Here is a 19,171-nt window from a genome sequence, read left to right as displayed (position 1 = left end):
GAAGGAGAGCACTGGCAAGCACCTAGTCAGATAACTAAGAGCCAACACATAAACATCTAAAACTGCAGCAATATTATGTAGACAGGAATTATATCTTGCTCAGGAAGGTTCATAGTTAGCACTGTTTACAGACCACACAAGTGCTTGCTAATGGTGAGTGCTAGAATTTGGCTTGATAAACATCACTAAAATAATATAAACCTACCTTCTATTTTCATCATCTGTTGAAATAGAGCATATTAGCTTTTTGTTCTTGAAAAATATGGAATATTGCTTATATAAATTCAGCATGATTATGCATACTTAAGTTAAATTTTGCTGCATCATCCCCTAGTGATGAACTGGTGTCCCATTCAGTGTGCATTCATATCATGTGCACAGTAATTCCCAGGGTCAGGATCCACCTTGAGTAGAATGAAGTAGTTACTGACGATACATGAAATGTTTAGCTGTTTTTACGTCGTTAGAGAAAAGGAAAATATCTACTGATCAAATCTTTTGATAGATTTTTCTCTTTTTCTCTTTTCTCTTCTGTTAGATCTATTTTCTATTCAGTGCCTTGTACTTGGCTTCTTTATACTCTGCAGTCAACATATATTAAGTAGTTAAATTCAAGCCTGAGGGATTTACAGTAATCTGGATAAAAAGCATGTTACTTGTAATTTGTGCCCAAAGAAAACACTCCCTCAGGTTGGAGGTAGGGAAGGTGTTCTCAAAAGTGAGCTCAACATATGACAAAATGTCAACATGACCACTCACACACCTCACACTACACACTAATTTGATGAATCTATATAAGTTTTGCAATGTCTGCCTTTACATACACATGAATTTTAATGACATCCCATTTGTAATTAATTTGTAGGGTTTAATATAGAGTTGGCCCACCCTTTGCAGCTATAACAGCTTCAACTCTTCTGGGAAGGCTTTCCACAAAGTTTAGGAGTGTGTTTATGGGAATTTTTGACCATTCCTCTAGAAGCACATTTGTCTAGCTCTCAGTCTCCATCCTAATTCATCTCAAAGGTGTTTTATCAGGTTGATATGTAGGCCAGTCATGTTCCTCCACACCAAACTCCCTCATCCATGTCTTTATGGACCTTGCTTTGTGCACTGGTGCACAGTCCTGTTGGAACAGGAAGGGGTCATCCCCAAACTGTTCCCACAAAGTTGGGAGCATAAAATTGTCCAAAATGTTTTGATATGCTGAAGCATTAAGCGTTCCTTTCACTGGAACTAACCAGCCAAGCACAACCCCTGAAAAACAACCCCACAACATAATCCCCCCTCCACCAAACTTTACACTTGGCACAATGCAGTCAGGCAAGTAGTCTCTTGGCCAGACTCGTCCATCAGATTGCCAGACAGAGAAGCGTGATGCAGCTGCTTGGCCATGAAAACCCATTCCATGAAGCTCTCTACACACTGTTCTTGAGCTAATCTGAAGGCCACACGAAGTTTGGAGGTCTGTAGCTATTGACTCTGCAGAAATCTGCACACAGGGCACCTCAGCATGTGCTGACCTCGCTCTGTGATTTTACGTGGCCTTCCACTTTGTGGCTGAGTTGCTGTTGTTCCCAACTGCTTCCACATTGTTATAATACCGCTAACAGTTGACCGTAGAATATTTAGTAGTGAGGGACTTCATGAATGGACTTATTGCACAGGTAGCAACCTATCACAGTACCACACTTAAATTGTGAATTGTGGCAATATAGTGTATAACAAGGGCAATACAGTACACTGTTTTGAGAAAATAAATATATCAAATCGCTGTTTAATAGCTTGCTGTTTATAAAACACAGACTTTCAGGTAAGTGTCCATGTTTTTGTCTGCTCAAATATGTAAATGTTTTCAAGATATTTTTATAGCAATTTTAACACTGGGCATTGTCTTAAAGCTGATTTACATGAATGTAAAAATCATTTTACAGAATAAAAATGAAAAAGTTTAAATTTGTAATATTATTTTATTATTATTAAATATTGATATATTTATTCTTAATGAGAAAACCAGAGGTAAAGAAAAACTCCCTGAGAAAATATGAGGAAGAAACCTTGAGAGGAACCAGACTCAAAACCTACCCTCATCTGGGAAACACCAGAGAGTGTGATAATAAATTATTTCCTTTCTATAACTGTATATAGTTAAACAGAATTGTGCAACCAGGAGCTTTTAAACAACTTTTCATGTTTAATGATGGAGAGTAGAGCACAAAACTGACCATGGCAAATGCAGTTCAAAGCCACTGCCATGGTCTCCAAGGGGTATTCTCCACAGCAGTCCCATAGATCTCCATACTGTCCATGTGTGGCCATCCTCAGCAGCCATGAGCACCACCTCAGGGTAGATCAGGCAGAGCAGAAGGGGTCAGGAACACTGGGAGCGTAGGAGTAGTTTGTATAACCTGACATGAGAGGTGAAACTCTATCTGGAGTTAAAGCTTAAAGATGAAAACAAAAATTTACTTTTTACCAATTAATGTCACCATTGTATGTTTAGGGATTTTTTTTTACTGTAGGCAAAAGATTGGGATCTGTTACTTTAGTGTCACATAACACATTTATGCTCAGCTGAGATCTTTTTACTTGTCTCTTGAATCTTTAAAAACTCAGGATGGTCATGATCTCTCATTACACTCCTCTTCACTGTAAGAAGGAGATGAAGAAAGAGGAGGAGACAGATGCTTTGATAGACCTACATTACTGTATGCAGAAAAACAATTTGTTCTATACAGAATTCAAAATCCTCTACAGAAAGCAACGGACAATTTACCAGATTAGATCTCATTAAAATAACTAATAATAAAATGTAGCATAGTGTGAGAACTGTGATTTAAAGCTAGATCAAGGACATCAAGCAGAATATGCAGCCACATTTCCTCAAAGTTTAGACCCAGTCTTATGCTACAACTAACTTATGCTCTGATTGTTTGTAAAGCTGCTCTAAGTTGTCCTCGGTCTGTGAAATGGCTGTGAAAGCACAGTTCTAATAAGTTTCCATATTTTGAGACAATTTAGATCAGATAATCTGGGGGACTCAGTGTTAGCACTCCTTAAAGCAGCTGCATAATGTTCAACTATTTTGTCATCCCATGAAAGAAAAAAAATGTTGCATTCAAAGTGACAGCTAGAGGCGGAATAAAATATAACTGAAGGCCTCCATATTGTTGTGGATGTTAATTTTCCTTCCAAAAATTTCTTATAGGATACATTGATTATGTTATGATGGCGCCTCCAATGAGTAAGCATTTGTCAGGTGCTGAAAAATACAAATTAAACAAATGTGGTCTGAAAGAGCTGCAGGTACACTGTCATCCGTGTTATATTGTTATAAAATTAGAACTTTTGATTTAATGGTGAAATCTGAACTGAGCCGAGTTGTAAAAAGTTGTTTGGATGTGAATAGCTCCCCCTTGTGGATAAAATACAACTTGGATCATTTCAGTGAGTGAATTATAAGGCCTTTTAAACAATATACTGTATTCCACAATATAATCTGTGAAAATGAATTTCCTCTCTGAGAAAATTATCTATCTATCTATCTATCTATCTATCTATCTATCTATCTATCTATCTATCTATCTATCTATCTATCTATCTATCTATCAAACAAAAAACCTTTGTATAATACAGAATATACAGTGGATATGAAAAACACATGGATCCCTAGTTAAAATTGCAGGTTCTCTCTGTTATTCTTCACATGTCTTGGCTATGGAGTATTGTGGCTAGACAGAAGAAAAAAAAAATATCGTGTGTTATGATCTGAGGAGACCAAAGTTTGGGGCATAATTCTGAAGGATACAACGTGTTTGGCACAGAAATAAAGACAGCTTATCAACCAAACAAACACCAGATCCATTGTGAAGCATGGATATGGTGGGGGCAGCATTACAGGGCTGCTTCTCTACAGCTGTGACTGTGACTCTATAAAGAGAAAAAGAGAAACATGGAAATACCAATCAAACCATATATATATATATATATATATATATATATATATATATATATGGATATGGTGTTCTTTTGTTTGAAAAGCTGTTTTTTTTTTTTTTTCTGTGCCAAACACAAAATTTTATTTAGTTTTCACTTAAATTTTGTTGGTTGCTATATCACATTAAACTGATGTGGTCTTCTGCTGTTGAAAAACGTTACACAATCTCAATGTCTGGATTTATTTCCGAATTGCTGTTAGTTGTATAACTAATGTCTATTTTTATGTCGAGTTATATCTTCCTGTTAACATGCATCTGCAGAGAGAGGTTTTGCAAAACTGGACCAAGTGAATACTTAAACCTTGCTCTATGATTGGACATGAATGACTCAAAAGTCGTTCTCTAATAAGCATCAACAGAGATCTCTCCCAGAAGGCACAGTTTTTGATGAAGTTGCATTAAAAAAGCAGGAAGATGATCATAACATCTATTCCTATGTCCTCTTGTAGCCTAAAGTTAGCTTTGATTCATAAAGCATTCAGGTGTTCAGTAACTGGTAACAAGGACGAGAAACAAATGCTGTCACCAAACCAGGTATTTTGTGCTTCAATGATGTAGGACACACATTTGTACAGTAAAATTTGTGCCTAGTCTGAACCAACAGCTTCAATAGCTATTTTAGGCTTTCTAGGGTAACTTACAGTAGCTTTTCCTGTACTGATTTAAAAATGTAAAAAGGCCAGGCTTTGAGGCCAGAGCACATTTTTCTGAAAAGTTCACAAAAACGTCCATAAAGAAATATAAAATCATTTTTGACATAATGTTCAAATAAGGTAGAAAGAGAAATATAGAACATTAATTAGGTCTACTGCAGAGATTTTTTCCTTCGTGTACTTTTTTTTTTTTTTTTAATCTTGTGTTGGTTTGCTCTTACAAATAAGAAATGACAAACTTTTCCTAGCCTTTCAGTTGGGTTTTCTTTCTTTTTTATTTTTAATAAAGTGTTTTTACTTAATCTATTCATACCGAAGTTTAAAAACGATTGGTTAGAAATTTATTGGAAAATATTGAAGATTTTGTAAATCCTATTATTGTTGTAATTGTTGAATCATAGACTAGTCAGTCACTGCCTGAAGTTTCATTGGGTAAGGCATGCTTCATTAGTCTATGACATCCATTCATCATCTTAAGAAATGTAAACAGCAACACCTCAAGGACTTCGTCATTTTATAATATTTCATAGAGAGGGTTAATTATAGTGAAGATACTGGCAATTCAAAAACGACCACCAAATTCGTGAATTCAGACAATATTCACCCAATAGTCATGACAAATGCATAAATTTATAATAAAAAAAAAGTCCTAATTCCCACAAAGTGTGTTTATTTAGGTACACTATATTGACAAAGGCTTTGGGACACCCCTTGTTTTTTCAGGGGTTGGGCTGGGACCCTTCGTTCTAGTGAAATAAACTCTTAATGTTTCAGCATACCAAGACATTTTGGACAATTTCATGCTCCCAACTTTGTGGGAACAGTTTGTGGATGAGCCCTTCCTGTTCCAACATGACTGCACATCAGTGCACAAAGCAAGGTTCCTAAAGACATGGATGAGCGAGTTTGGTGTGGAGGAACTTCACAGAGTCCTGACCTGAACCTGACAGAACACCTTTGTGATGAATTAGAGCAGAGACTGTGAGCCAGACCTTCTTTTCCAACATCAGTGCCTGACCTCACAAATGCACGTCTAGAGGAATGGTCAAAAATTCCCATAAACACACTCCAAAACCTTGTGGAAAGCCTTCCCAAAAGAATTGTAGCTTTTATAGCTATAAAGAGCGTGCCAACTCCATATTACATTCATGTGCATGTAAAGGCAGACGTCCCAGTTTTGGCCTGGCTCACAGTCTCCACTCTAATTCATCCCAAAGGTGTTCTGTCGGGTTGAAGTCAAGAGCATGAAATTGTCCAAAATGTCTTGATATGCTGAAGCATTAAGAGATCCTTTCACTGGTACTAAGGGGCTAAGCCCAACCCCTGAAAAACAACACCTGAATTCAATGATTTGGAGGGGTGTCTCAAAACTTTTGCAAATATAGTGTATTATCGTTCTTCGCAGCTATTACATTCTACCACCAGAGGGAGACAAATCTGTAATTACAAAACAGTAAATTTGATCAAAAATATTTAAACATCACAAACTCCATGCAGCTGATACACAAATTTTCACAATTAGCGCCAAATGTTCCAGAAAGTTTTAATATCTCTGAACAATACAGTAAAAATTTTCCTGTTGTGGCTCATGATGGATAAGGATAGTTTAACTTCTGACTAAAGTGTGTTATATCAGGAAACCAGTTAAACCAATTACAGGATAAAGTAGGCTGGTAAATTACACAGTAAGGCTGAATTTCAGCATACATAGCTACTTTCAAAATATTTTCCCACTACTTGCCTTCAAAGTCATAAAATTAAACTTATTTTTATTTATCCTTTTTAACTCATTGTTAATAATTTATTTACAGTCTAAAATGAATAACCTCATAATATTCTTGTGTCTAATACAAGTCAAGAGTAGTAACATGAAATGCACGTATCACATGCTGGAAGATCACTAACTAAAACAGTAAGTAAATTCTATAATAAATATAGAAAAGAAAGAAAGAAAGAAAGAAAGAAAGAAAGAAAGAAAGAAAGAAAGAAAGAAAGAAAGGAAGGAAGGAAGGAAGGAAGACAGACAGACAGACAGACAGACAGACAGATAGATAGATAGATAGATAGAAATACAGAAAGAAAGAAAGAAAGAAAGAAAGAAAGGAAGGAAGGAAGGAAGGAAGGAAGACAGACAGACAGACAGACAGACAGACAGACAGACAGACAGACAGACAGACAGACAGAAAGAAAGAAAGAAAGAAAGAAAGAAAGAAAGAAAGAAAGAAAGAAAGAAAGAAAGAAAGTCCCATACAGTCATGTTCAAGCTAACACAATGAGGGAAAAATGTGTAAAGTGGACGAGAGAGAGAGAGAGAGAGAGAGATGCAGTTGAAGGAGGTGGAGTGGGGGTTGTTCGCTCCTGCTCTCTCTCTCTCTCTCTCTCTCTCTCTTCTCCACCCCTATCTCTTTACGGGACTCTGGCAGGCCGGTATTCCAGGAATGTGTGGAACATGGCGGCCGCAGCGAAGGCTCCGAAAAGCGGACTGCTCGAGGTTCGCCTGGCCGCGGAGCGCTGGAGCCGGGTGTTAGCTACACTCAGCGCGGACACGCTCACTCTAAGCCCAGGGGAGGTGAGCGCTGAGGCGGCTAAAAGCACGCCGGCCACCGGGGGTACTATGAATGGAGAGCCGGGGCACCTGAGCTCTCCCGCTGTCCCGGATTCCATCAGCAACGTGAAGAGGACCGTGCGAGTTACCAAACAGGACGTGGGAGGACTCGGCATCAGCATTAAAGGTAGTGAAGAAAGTCCCACTTTCATTCATTTCACTTCTAACATCATAAACTTCTCCTGAGTTTCTTTATACATCAGAAGAGCATAAAAGTCCATCCACTTACAGCCCTCTGTGCTACAATACTTACCATTTAAAGCTGTGTAGTGTTTCAAAAAGTTACAGTACTTTTCTGCAGTCTATTTTGTTATCTGCATGTCTCTAATATAACTGTAATCAGCAGGGTAGAAGACGAACAGAAAGGTGACTTATGTTAATTATGAAGGTCGAAACAATAGTTCATAACAGTCTTTACACTACCCAAATACATTTGGTTAGATTCCTCTATTACAGTGTTGTTTTGATGGTGTTATAATAACACACTCATTCCCACTGCAAAATCACCAACATGTCCAAATCAGGACTCTCTAAACTCCTCTTGTATTTAAAGACCAAAAAGTCATCCACAATTCATCCAGTTCTACAGTGCTCATAGATATTTGAGGATCAGCGAGTGTTAAGAGCTCACAGTTTTACACCCACGATGGGAATAGGCTTATTAAATAGATTTAATGATAATATCTTTAAGCAGGTAGTTTAATGGCTGAGTTATTGGCATATTATAGCAGCTGTGAAGGCCGGCTTGTTTAAGTCCTAGCTTTTAAATGGGTTTGTTTCTCAGCTGACATACTCTGTGCATGAATGAGCATAGGCTGATAACTTAAACCTTCCCCTCACACACACTTAGGAAATATATATGCCCCCATTACACCCACCCACGCGTAGGAGTTGTATGTCTATATTTAATATCGTGCCTTGAGAATGCCTCACGATTGCAGCTGTTTTGCTCATGTCTGACCAAGAAAAAGTCACTCTAAGTATATGAAGAATTGTTCGATATTAGTAGGATGTGTCTGGTCTTACTTAAACACGATGAGTCACATTGTCCACTATACTGGGTTCAGATCTTATCAGTTATTAATGAAATGGCCACTCCTTTGAGAGTGGTTGTTTGTGTCAGTAATTGAGGAGGTCATAGTGAGGGTTGAGGCAGAGTGTGTACGAGGGGGATGGGAGTTGCACCCCGATGCCAACAGCTGACAAGAGAATTACCCACAATGCTCAGCGTTGTCACTGGCTTGAAATGAAAGCTATGGGACAAGAGCAAGAAGGAGTGGTGGGATTGGTGCTATTTATTTTAGGTAGAGAGCAAGAGAGAGAGAGAGAGAGAGAGAGAGAGAGAGAGAGAGAGAGACGACCTTGCACTGAGTCCAAAGTGCAGCTGTATTTTTATATTTACTGTAGTGCCAGATGTAAGTGGATCTGCTGTTCTTTTTCTTGTGGAAACCCCAAGTGTGACCAAGAAAGACTTGGTCTATGATATGAATTTTCCAGTTGGAAGTATTTCCATCGGGTTGTGTACCTTTGCCAGCACCCAGTGATTCTGGTTTGCATTTTCTCTACGTGTCATTAAATTATGGTGTGTTTTCCAGTGCTAACCAGGCAGAGGCTTATTAGATGTTCAGTGCCTTTTCGCTGCTTTTTTTTTTTTGCAGACCTCACCAGGGTGCAACTTAGCAGAATAAAAAGTTACATAACTAGCTCAGTTATTTGGGCAAACCCTGATTCTTTAAATCCAGCTCTGCCATGTGCTTTTCCCATCAACCACACATTCTTAATCTGACATTTCATACACACCATTTCATTTCCTTCAAGAGCAAATGAAGGCAATAAGCAAAGAATTTACCCCTCTCTCTGTCAGCATGTTAAATGTCAACCCTTTCTTCCTATTACATATATAAATGACTAGTATGTCCCTATTCTTCTCTTCAAAGGTCATAGTGCTTCAGAGAAAGTTATGCAGCAGTGCAGAAGGATCTCACTACTGGGAACTTGCAAACACATACACATAAAAAAAGGTTTAGAGTTCAGTTAATGGAAGGAAATAATCCTTGTTTATAGCTGTTATATAAGGTATTAGACTGGTACTCAACAGCATACCATACATATACCATAAATTGAATTCATGGATGAATAGAGACAATATTTGAGCACAAACAGAAGGCTGTAAAGTATGTTTCTTTAGCACTCTGGCTTTTCTGGTTCGCATAGGGGTGAATTAATGATTGGTAGAGTGGCAAAGATCCTTTAAAAGGGTCAAAACCAGTGGCACATTTCCAAAACTCCATCAGTATTGGTATTTAGCCAATGGTATTTAGGGCGATGACAAACCACCTAGAAGGTTGTAGCTGTCTTTAAAGGTCAGTGATCTTCAATAGTTCTGAGTAGCTGGGGGTATGATTCGACTAAGGTTGGTACAAGTGAGTAAGAGTGATGGGGATTGATCAGTAGGGTCAAAACATATTTAAGGCAGTGGCACATTTTCAAATTGTATTGGTACCTGTCCAAATAAAGCAGAAGGTTGTAGCTAAAGGTCTTTAGCCAGATCATCAGAACATAGCCAATGGCCTGTTTAAAGAACAAACATACCAAACATGAATAAAAGAAAACAGTATTGAAATTGGCTTGATATGATGTTATTGTCAATACATGATATTCTTTTGCTATAATATCCAGTGATGTTTATCATAGGTTATATTACGTTACCAGCCCTGCCAGGCAGTGAGCGTTTGCACTGGGGCTCTGCCAAAACACTGGAGTACTTAATATCAATCAAAAATATGTTGAAAGTGCTATAAATCTGCCCTGTGAAGATTTTGACCCAGCAAGACCTAAATCGAAATGGTGAATCAAATATCCATCCATCCATTTTCTATACCTGCTTTATTCCTAATTAGGGTCACAGGGATCTGCTGGAGCCTATCCCAGCACACATTGGGCGAAAGACAGGGGTACATCCTGGACAGGTTGCCAGTCCATCACAGGGCTGGTGAATCAAATACTTTACACATAATGTTAATAGTGATGATAATTGGCATTTTTTTCATTGGTGCTCTCCTTATTAGCACTGAACAGCATCAACAGAGAAAATGTCAGCCATATAGACATTACACACCTAAAGAGTTCTTAGTTCTTTTCTTTTTTATTACATTTTGGCAGACATACAAAATGTATTACTTCAGTTGCAAAATGAAACAGGATGTCTGATAAGAGGAGAAACAAGAAACAAACCAATCAATACAGCAACAGAACCCCCACCCACAACCCTCCCCAGAGGCTGCAAATAAATAAATAAATAAATAAATAAAATAAAATAAAATAAAATAAAATAAAATAATTAAATAAACTAAAATAAAATTTAAAAAAAATAAAAATAAATAAATAAATAAATAAATAAATAAATAAATAAATAAATAAATAAATAAATAAATAAATAAATAAATAAATAAATAAATAAATAAATAAAAGGTCTGGTATAGTTGTCATCCAGCAGGACTCTAATGAGAAGATCTAAATGTTACACTTTGGTTTTCAATAAAGCCCAGTATAAGGTTCCAGATATTTAAAAAAATATTTAAGTGGAAGCGTGTCTAATTTTTTCAAGGTGGATGCATTACAATACCTCTTATATCCAATCCTCATTTGATGGGAGGAACCTAAGCGTTCTTAAAGGATTATATCAAATTATGATGCTCATTTTTTAAACTGTTTACTAAAAATCAGTTGGCACAGTTTCCAACTGTACTGTACAGCTAGTAATATTTTTACACCTCCCATATTCTACCCACACCAGAAATGATGGAAGTGTTACATTTCCTGTTTTTTAGGCAAGCAGTGATTAGTTTTTCTAGTTTATCTTTTAAAATGGAAAATAACAATCAGGGGAAAAATCAACGTTGCAGAATTTAGAATACACCAAAATAATGTAGAGTGTAAGTATAGTATTCTATTCCACCCATAGTGTGGAGTCTCAGACAGTGTATTTACATGCAACCATATAATCAGTTAGTAAAAGGATTTATTGTTCATTTGTAATTAAAAAAAAGCCTTCATGTAAACACCTCAGTCGAACCGACTGAGCTCGATCTGAATTAAATTGTGATTGGATTGAAAGGGTTGGTGTAGATCTGAAATAATTTGGTAAATTATGGAAAATTAAACATGTAAATCTGGTGAATTTTGAGGTGTGAATATGCCTACAGGTGTTATGTTTTATTATGGAATTGTTGTGCAAATGTAAATGAATATTTGATTCAGATAGCCGTCAATCAAATTGAATTCATTCAGATTGACAAAAATGGGCGAATGTAAACACAGAGCCATTTTGATGCTTGAAAATGTCTACAGGGTAGTTAAAGGTGATTTGAAATCCTTCTCAGGAATGAAAATGATGGAAACTATTCCAAACCAATGCACAGTATCCTCATAGCTTCAGGGTGTAAAAATGTGTACACTTTGTTTTTCCGTGTAATGTTTCATAAGGCAAACTCAAGGGTATTACTTTGCTTCCTCTAGCATCACCAGATGGATGTCTGATATTGAGAAACCCTTGAGACCAGTTGCAATGGGCACCCGATGTTCATTGAAAATGATTTAGAGATGCTTCCTCTGAAGATATACTGCAGGCATAACCTTTCTGTACTAAAGAAGATCTATGTATGTGTTTTGGAGCATGCTCCAGAGCAAGGATCAAACCAAACATAATTCTCATTGTCAGAGTGTTCAACGTAATTCACAGGGAGTTAGAGGACATCTGATATAGGAAAGTGGTCAGTGTAATGAAATTACCTATTCTGAGCTGTATGTTTCACCTTATACAGCTTATACATTTCAAGCAATGCATTTTCCATAAATTTGATGAACACGTGCCTTTTCTTTATCCAGTTTATTTTTTTAAAGCATGCAGTCAACAAGTCTCTTAAAAAAAAAAAGTCCAATCCACTCCACAGCTGGGACACGTGCAGCATGATCTTGACGCCTCTGTTGTATTACATGTAATATTTATTAGAATGATCTAAAACCCCTTTTTAAACACAGACATTAGATGCAGACATTAGCATCTAACCTTCTTCCAACCCCCATAAATTCTTACCAGGAGCCAGAGTGTGAGACAGGGGCTGAGAGTTAACATGATTTAATCTGCTCGTATCAACGTTATTAATTTCCTGAGCAGCGAAGGTTTGGCTGGATTCCGAAAAATGATTCCCGCAGAACTACCTCTTGCTGTGGAAGCATTTAGTGGAATACTGTAGAATCAGCTCATGCGCTGGTCAGATTACCTAGCGCCAAGAAATCAAGTGCCAAATACTGAAAAAATCAAGCTGGTGTGAAATTACTTAAATAAATATTTGGCTTTATTTTGCATATTGCTTAAAGAATTATAGGCATAGTGTGCAAACATGTTTTACTACAGGGAAAAAAATGGATTAATTATACAATATGTTTTATATCTAAAAACATCAGATTTGTACGTTACTGCTCCTTTTCATCTGCAAAATATTGCACATTAGTCACTTCCTCTTTATTACAGTCTAGAATTTTCAATCATTTTTCTGCCCTATGAGAATGTATTTCTCCTCATCTTGGGGATCTTGGGTCTCCCAAGTCATTAACACATTCTGCCAGAACACTGCAATTGCGTTCAGTTTTGGACCGTCTGAGATTTTTCTCCCACTGTTTTTCGCTCAGTTTCTCTTTCAGCGTTAGAGATGTACCTGCCGAGAGTGAATGTCTTCCACAAAATTGGGATCAAGACATCTTTCTGTTTGTGAATCTGTCTATCTTACAATCTAATAGAGAGTCGATGTGTCATTTTTTAGAATGGTCTTGCAAAGCAGTTTATTCTATCAACAACATTAACAGCAATCAGACAAAGAATGTTTCTTTCACCAGACATTCTTCTTTCACTCAGGGCAATTGTGGCTCAGTGGTTAAATGCATAGGGTTACTGATTAGAAGGTCAGGGGTTCATACAGGGCCCTTAACCAAGACTCTTAACCCTCTCTGCTCCAAGCACACTATATAACTGCTGTCCAGCAAGCTGGGATATGTGAATACGTTTTTTTTTACAGCGCTGTAGTATTGTTGTTGTCCTTCGGCTGCTCCCTGTTTGGGGTCTCTACAGCGGATCATCTGATCCACATATTTTGATTTTGGCACAAGGTTTACACCAGATGCCCTTCCTGATGCAACCCTCCCATTTTACACAGGCTGGGGACTGGAACTTCGAGTTTCCTGCTCAGTTTCCTTCCTGGGAAGAGGTTTCGGCTGGAAAGAAAGATGGTCTGTATGAAAAGTTGGTAATGTAAAAGCTGTCATGTAGACCAGGAGCTGAACCTGAGAATTTCTGAATTGCTGTGAACGTGAACTCAACTCGTACTCGAGTCTGCACTTGTTCAGGAAGTAAAGTAACCTGAACATGTGTTTTAGCTGATGACAACATCATTAGTTTCCACAACACACGTGTACCATGAGTGGCAGGGGAGAGAGTGGCAGGCTAAGAGAGTAGGTGGTTTTCACAGTAAGTGTTTGTGAGGACTTTATATTGTGTTGTGGTGTGGTGGTGCGTTTGGTGATTGTTTGCTTTAAGACTTTATATATATATGTATATATATATGTATATATATATATATATATATATATGCATATGCTTTATATATATATATATATATATATATATATATATATCTCAATACAAATTATGTATTTGGAAGTATCAGATGCTTCTCCTGAAAATAAGGAGGTAGGAGGCAGTATCTCAGCAACTGCTCAGTTAGTTAGCTAGCTGACATTATTATGTGCTACTGAAAGCCTTAAAGCTAGTGAGAGCCTATTTTTTTCCTCACACTCACCATCACAATATGTGGGATTTACAGGTCAAAGGGAGAGCTTCAGGGACTATTCCTTCATACAGTTCTTCTCTGTTTGCAAATGAATATCTAGCTACATCATGCTAAAAAAATAAGCAGTGTACATTTCCATTCAAATAAGTCAACTGAGTATTTACTGTATTTTAGTTACTTAATATTCAACTCCAGCTAAATCCCTTCATATCATCTGTCAATTTACAATTCATTAAATTAGAAATATTTAACTATATAATATATATATATTTTTAAATATATATATATACATATATATATATATATATATATATATATATATATATATATATATACAAATATTAGACACACTGTGTTACAGTATATATATATATATATATATATATATATATATATATATATATATATATATATATATATATATAAATGCACAAAAATTACAAAATTACAAATTTTGACAAAAAAAAAAAAAAAGCTGCACCAAAATCAGATTTTTGGGAATAAAAACCAACCACAAAAAACTGCAAAATCCTGGGGGGATTGATATATAATTGTTGCCCCAAAGCATTTTATTTATAAAGTATATGTATATGTATATGTATATGTATATATATGATTTATAAAGTCAATGTCATAAACTTAACAAGTCATAAAGAATGTGAACAGTTCCTCTCTCCTTACAATATATATTCTATCACACATTTGAGAAATAATCTTAATCATTTCAACCACATTATCTTGTGTGGTTTTCTACACTGACAGATCAGATGGATTCTTTAAGGGGTTTGGCTTACAGTTTATATATCTTCTGTCAATGTAGAAAACCACAGAAGTCTGAGAAACTAAGACTTATTCGATTTCATTATTACTCAATTTATACAATATGTTGGCCGATATCTAATTTTGCCCTGAATTCTAATGATATCAGTTTGCTCATGGGACAAAAGAGGCAGAAGCAGGCACGGTTGTATCTCTCATGCATGGCAGAGCAGGAAGTTAGATATGAAGCTCACAGGACAAGGAATGGTCATGTTTATTATCATGGGAGTGCAGTGGAATTGGAGTGGTTTTTGTGCTGCGTTCGTTTAGTCGTTTCTTTTCAGTTGCTGTGGTATAAATGACTTTTTCATTTGTACTTTGGAAAGCTGAACCAACGAACTATTGTGGGTAGACGAAAGTAATAATAAATGGTTGTATAATGTGCACATCAGTCAGCTATTAGTCTTGCATTTTTAAATATAGAAATAAAAGTCGAGGGCCTTGTAACACAACTTATTGAAATAGTATAGATGAAATATTATAGATATGTCAAGCAATATATATATACATTATATATACATTTTATTAAATGGTGGAAGCTGATGCAATTGTCATGACTACATCAATTAAGTATGAGATAGAGCAGAATGTGTTGTAAGTAAAGTCTGGCAAAGTGAAGTGAGATGTAATAATGGAATCAATCTCCAAGCAGACAGTGTTGAAGTCTGAGTAAAGACATATACACTAGAGGTGTAAACATCACACTTCCACATGATACATTACAATTTCAATTCATAAGGCAACAAATTGATAGTTGATGATACCACTGAATTCTTCTAAGATATACATTTCAGTTCGATTTTGTTAAATTAGATACATATTAGTTAAAAAAAAAAATTAATTCTCTTTTCATGCTGTAGTTCTTCAGCAATATGCAGTTTATGATGCACCGATTTCAGTATTTGTGTTTAAAATCAATGGATCATCTATCCATCCTTTTCTGTAAAGCTTACATGATCTTGTAGAACCCGCAATGTATTATCAAGGGGACTCTGGACACATGGCAGGGTACCAGCCTATCTCAGGGCACAATCAAACACACACTCTCATACTAAACACATTTCAGAGATGCCAATTAGCTAACAACACATGGCTTTTTGCCTACGGGAGGAAACCGGAGTATCCAGAGGAAACACGTGGAGATCATGCAAACTCCCCACACACAGGGTGGAGGCAGGTATCAATGCCCCAAGCCTGGAGGTGTGAGACAAATGTGCTAACCTCCCTCAGTGGTTTATTACACCCTTAATATACACAGAACTCTCAAATCAGAATTATTATTATACTAATTTGATGACCTTTGGTAGTTTCAGCCGTATGCTTTTTCCTGAAATACAATGTTCATGAATGCATAGTTATACTTACAAATAAAAGCATTCTTTTTCCTTTTCATCTATTCGTTCATATTTCAATTTATTTTTCAGGGTTTGAAAATGGTTTACTTCCACTGTAAAGCATCACATACTGCTACAGTCCATGTGAAATATAAGGAGGGAAATGACTGTGCTGACTGTGTGACTGCAATTTCTTTCAGGTGGTAAAGAGAACAAGATGCCCATCTTGATTTCTAAGATCTTCAAAGGACTCGCAGCAGACCAAACTGAGGCTCTGTATGTCGGCGACGCTATTTTATCTGTCAATGGATGTGACCTGCGAGAAGCTACTCATGATGAAGCCGTGCAAGCTCTGAAGAAGACAGGCAAAGAGGTTATCTTGGAGGGTAGGTAATCATAATCACTGTTATTACACTGTTACCTGTTTGGAACTTTGCTTAGAAAAATGAGTTAGTTTATTCAAAATCCACTCACAAGGTTTGGTCTAATGCTGCATTTGTAATTTAGTATTTCGTAATTCAGAATTTCCGACTTCTAGAAAATTTGGAATTCCTACTTGTAGAAGCATCGCTTCTTTCAGATAAATGAGTAATACATATATATACACACATTAGCACATTAGACCCATTAGACACATTAGCTTGTTAAACCTATAATGTTGAGGCAGCAAGTATATTTCAGTTTGACAGATTTCAGGGTTTTTGTGATTGTTGCAGCCAAATGAAGCTTTTTTGTAAGTCAGAAATTTTCAAGCACATGATTCTTATTTTAAGCTACTTACCGGTGAAGACACATATGTCATTACTTTCTTAATACATGTGATACTAAGAGGGCTTTGGAGAAATGCATGTTGTAATGTCTTGACCCAAATCTGCAGAAAATCTGCAGTAATTTTGAAAAATCGCAGTCTTCTCAGAATATTGTGGAATTTGCACTAGTTTCCGTGATGGCAAAATAATGAAATCATGGAGGCACTGATGTTCCACTCATACAAATTATCTAACATAAGTTGCTAACGAAAGATAAACATGGTGCCGCCTATGATTTTTTCCCCCCTCTTTGTGGCTTGAACGCTCGGAGTTTAAAAATGATGTAATTATGGGGTAAGACGAATGCTAATGAGTAAAAATTATGACTAAAATGTGATCTTAGGTTAGATGAAAAATTGTGCATGCACACAGCCAAATACAGCAATACAAAAAAAGTAACAGTAGGAAGCAGGGATATGTATGAAGTCGAGCAAACAGTGAAAGCAAGCAGTCAGAATGTTTCCTGGCTTGAGATTTGAGAAGGCTTTAGATGAAACTGCTGATCAGCAGCCTATGGTTCTGTCTCAGTGTAGAGTTAAAGATTGTCCAAGGTTTTCAAAGTGCAGAATCATACAGTATCTTTAAAAGTAAATAAGATGAGAGAGGTGCAGTATCGAGCAGTCTGCATTTTCACTGTCAGTCTTCCTTTATGATACATTCCAGTCTAAAATAACTGTTTTGTCACCACGTTTTTAACATACTTAGAAGGGCACTGAGCTTTCTGTTTCATTATCATGTCTATAGACAACTTGCTTTCTAAAAATAAATTCTTACGTGTTGAAACATAATGAACCTAAAGGAGCACAGAGCAAAAGTGATTATATTCGGCTAGAGTCATGAAAAATGAGAAAGGGTGTATGACATTCTGCGATAAATCACAGGGCAGGAGAATTCTTTATTCTTTCATATACATGGGGACTGAGGTTCACGTTTAATTTGAGAGCGAATTTAAGGTTCCATATGAGAAATGTTCTGTCATGGTGGCCTAGGAATCTCAGCAGAGTACACAGAAAGGAAGGTCAGGTAAATGTACCCATAAAACACTGCAGATGAAATCATAAAGCTACAGCTGGTCTCTGGCAATGACCTCATCTCAGCCTCACCCTCGCACACAAATGAAAAATAAAATACACTCCCACACGCTCCCACACACACACACACACGCAACACACATGCACAAATTCAGTAAGCCCTGATACCTTTAGAACTGTATTCTTACCACCATCACTATACACAGACATGTGGCCACGCATATGGTCAAACAACAATCTGTCATTGTCTTCTGGTCAAAATAAATGAAAGACTTTGGACAATGTGAGGAGTGTGAGCTGTGTCCTAGACACTGCTGACTGCTTTCTCAGTTTAGCTTTCTATCCCGCCCCAGCAGACCATCATACTCAAGCACGGGTTCAGTGAATAAATCAATGTGAGAAGCAAAGCACACTAGAGCTGTGGATTTGCGGCCAAGGCAGGTTGCCAGATCACAGTGCAACATTTGTTCTATAATAAATCATTGAGAAAGGCTTGGACTACATATGATGTGTTAATGATCATTGTTCGATGGTATGTCATTCTAGTTCATTTTAGGTAGTTTAGAATGGAAAGAGATGCATTTAGAGTCTGGAGGAGAGGAACGGACGAATACAAGGAACGAGAGAAAGAAGACTGAAGAGTTACTGGATATGATAAGTGCTGCAAAGTGCCATATCAGCATTTTACCTTCTGTAATAGGGCTCTTAGGAATGGAATAGTGCAACCATGAAGGTGTGTGTGTGTGTGTGTAGACATTCTCTTGCTGCTCTCTCCTATTCCAACACTGATAGGGGGAACAGAGGAAAACAATTATTGTATCCCCTACTGAGAAATAGAGATAGAGAGTCCACTAATTGATTAATTAAGTAGGAACAGTGTTGCGGAAAGGGGCAATGACATTTTAAGGGAAGAGTGTATGTGTGTATGAGAGAGAGAGGAGAGAGAGAGCGAGAGCGAGAGAGAGAGAGAGAGAGAGAGAGAGAGATAGGGGAAATGGGGTGGAAGATGTGCCAGAATGGAGCAGGCTCAGTTGCTTACGGTAACAAGTAAACTAAATAAACTCACACAGACAGGAA

The 19,171-nt window shown here is 37.0% G+C and overlaps 1 protein-coding gene across 1 annotated transcript in view; it reads left to right on the top strand.

Moving 5' to 3' along the window:
* Window positions 1-7,026: 7,026 nt before the first annotated feature.
* Window positions 7,027-19,171, top strand: part of snta1 (syntrophin, alpha 1) — a 28,692-nt gene continuing 16,547 nt past the window's right edge. Inside the window, exons 1-2 of the mRNA XM_058404022.1 lie at window positions 7,027-7,383; window positions 16,455-16,640. Of these exons, the coding sequence (XP_058260005.1) occupies window positions 7,101-7,383; window positions 16,455-16,640 (469 nt within the window). The 5' untranslated portion in view covers window positions 7,027-7,100. The remainder of the gene's footprint in view (window positions 7,384-16,454; window positions 16,641-19,171) is intronic.

The sequence above is a fragment of the Hemibagrus wyckioides genome, linkage group LG11 (genome assembly GCF_019097595.1).
Source record: "Hemibagrus wyckioides isolate EC202008001 linkage group LG11, SWU_Hwy_1.0, whole genome shotgun sequence".
NCBI lineage: Eukaryota > Metazoa > Chordata > Actinopteri > Siluriformes > Bagridae > Hemibagrus > Hemibagrus wyckioides.
Note: the sequence above shows the minus strand (reverse complement) of the source record. Positions and strands in the feature narration are given on the sequence as shown.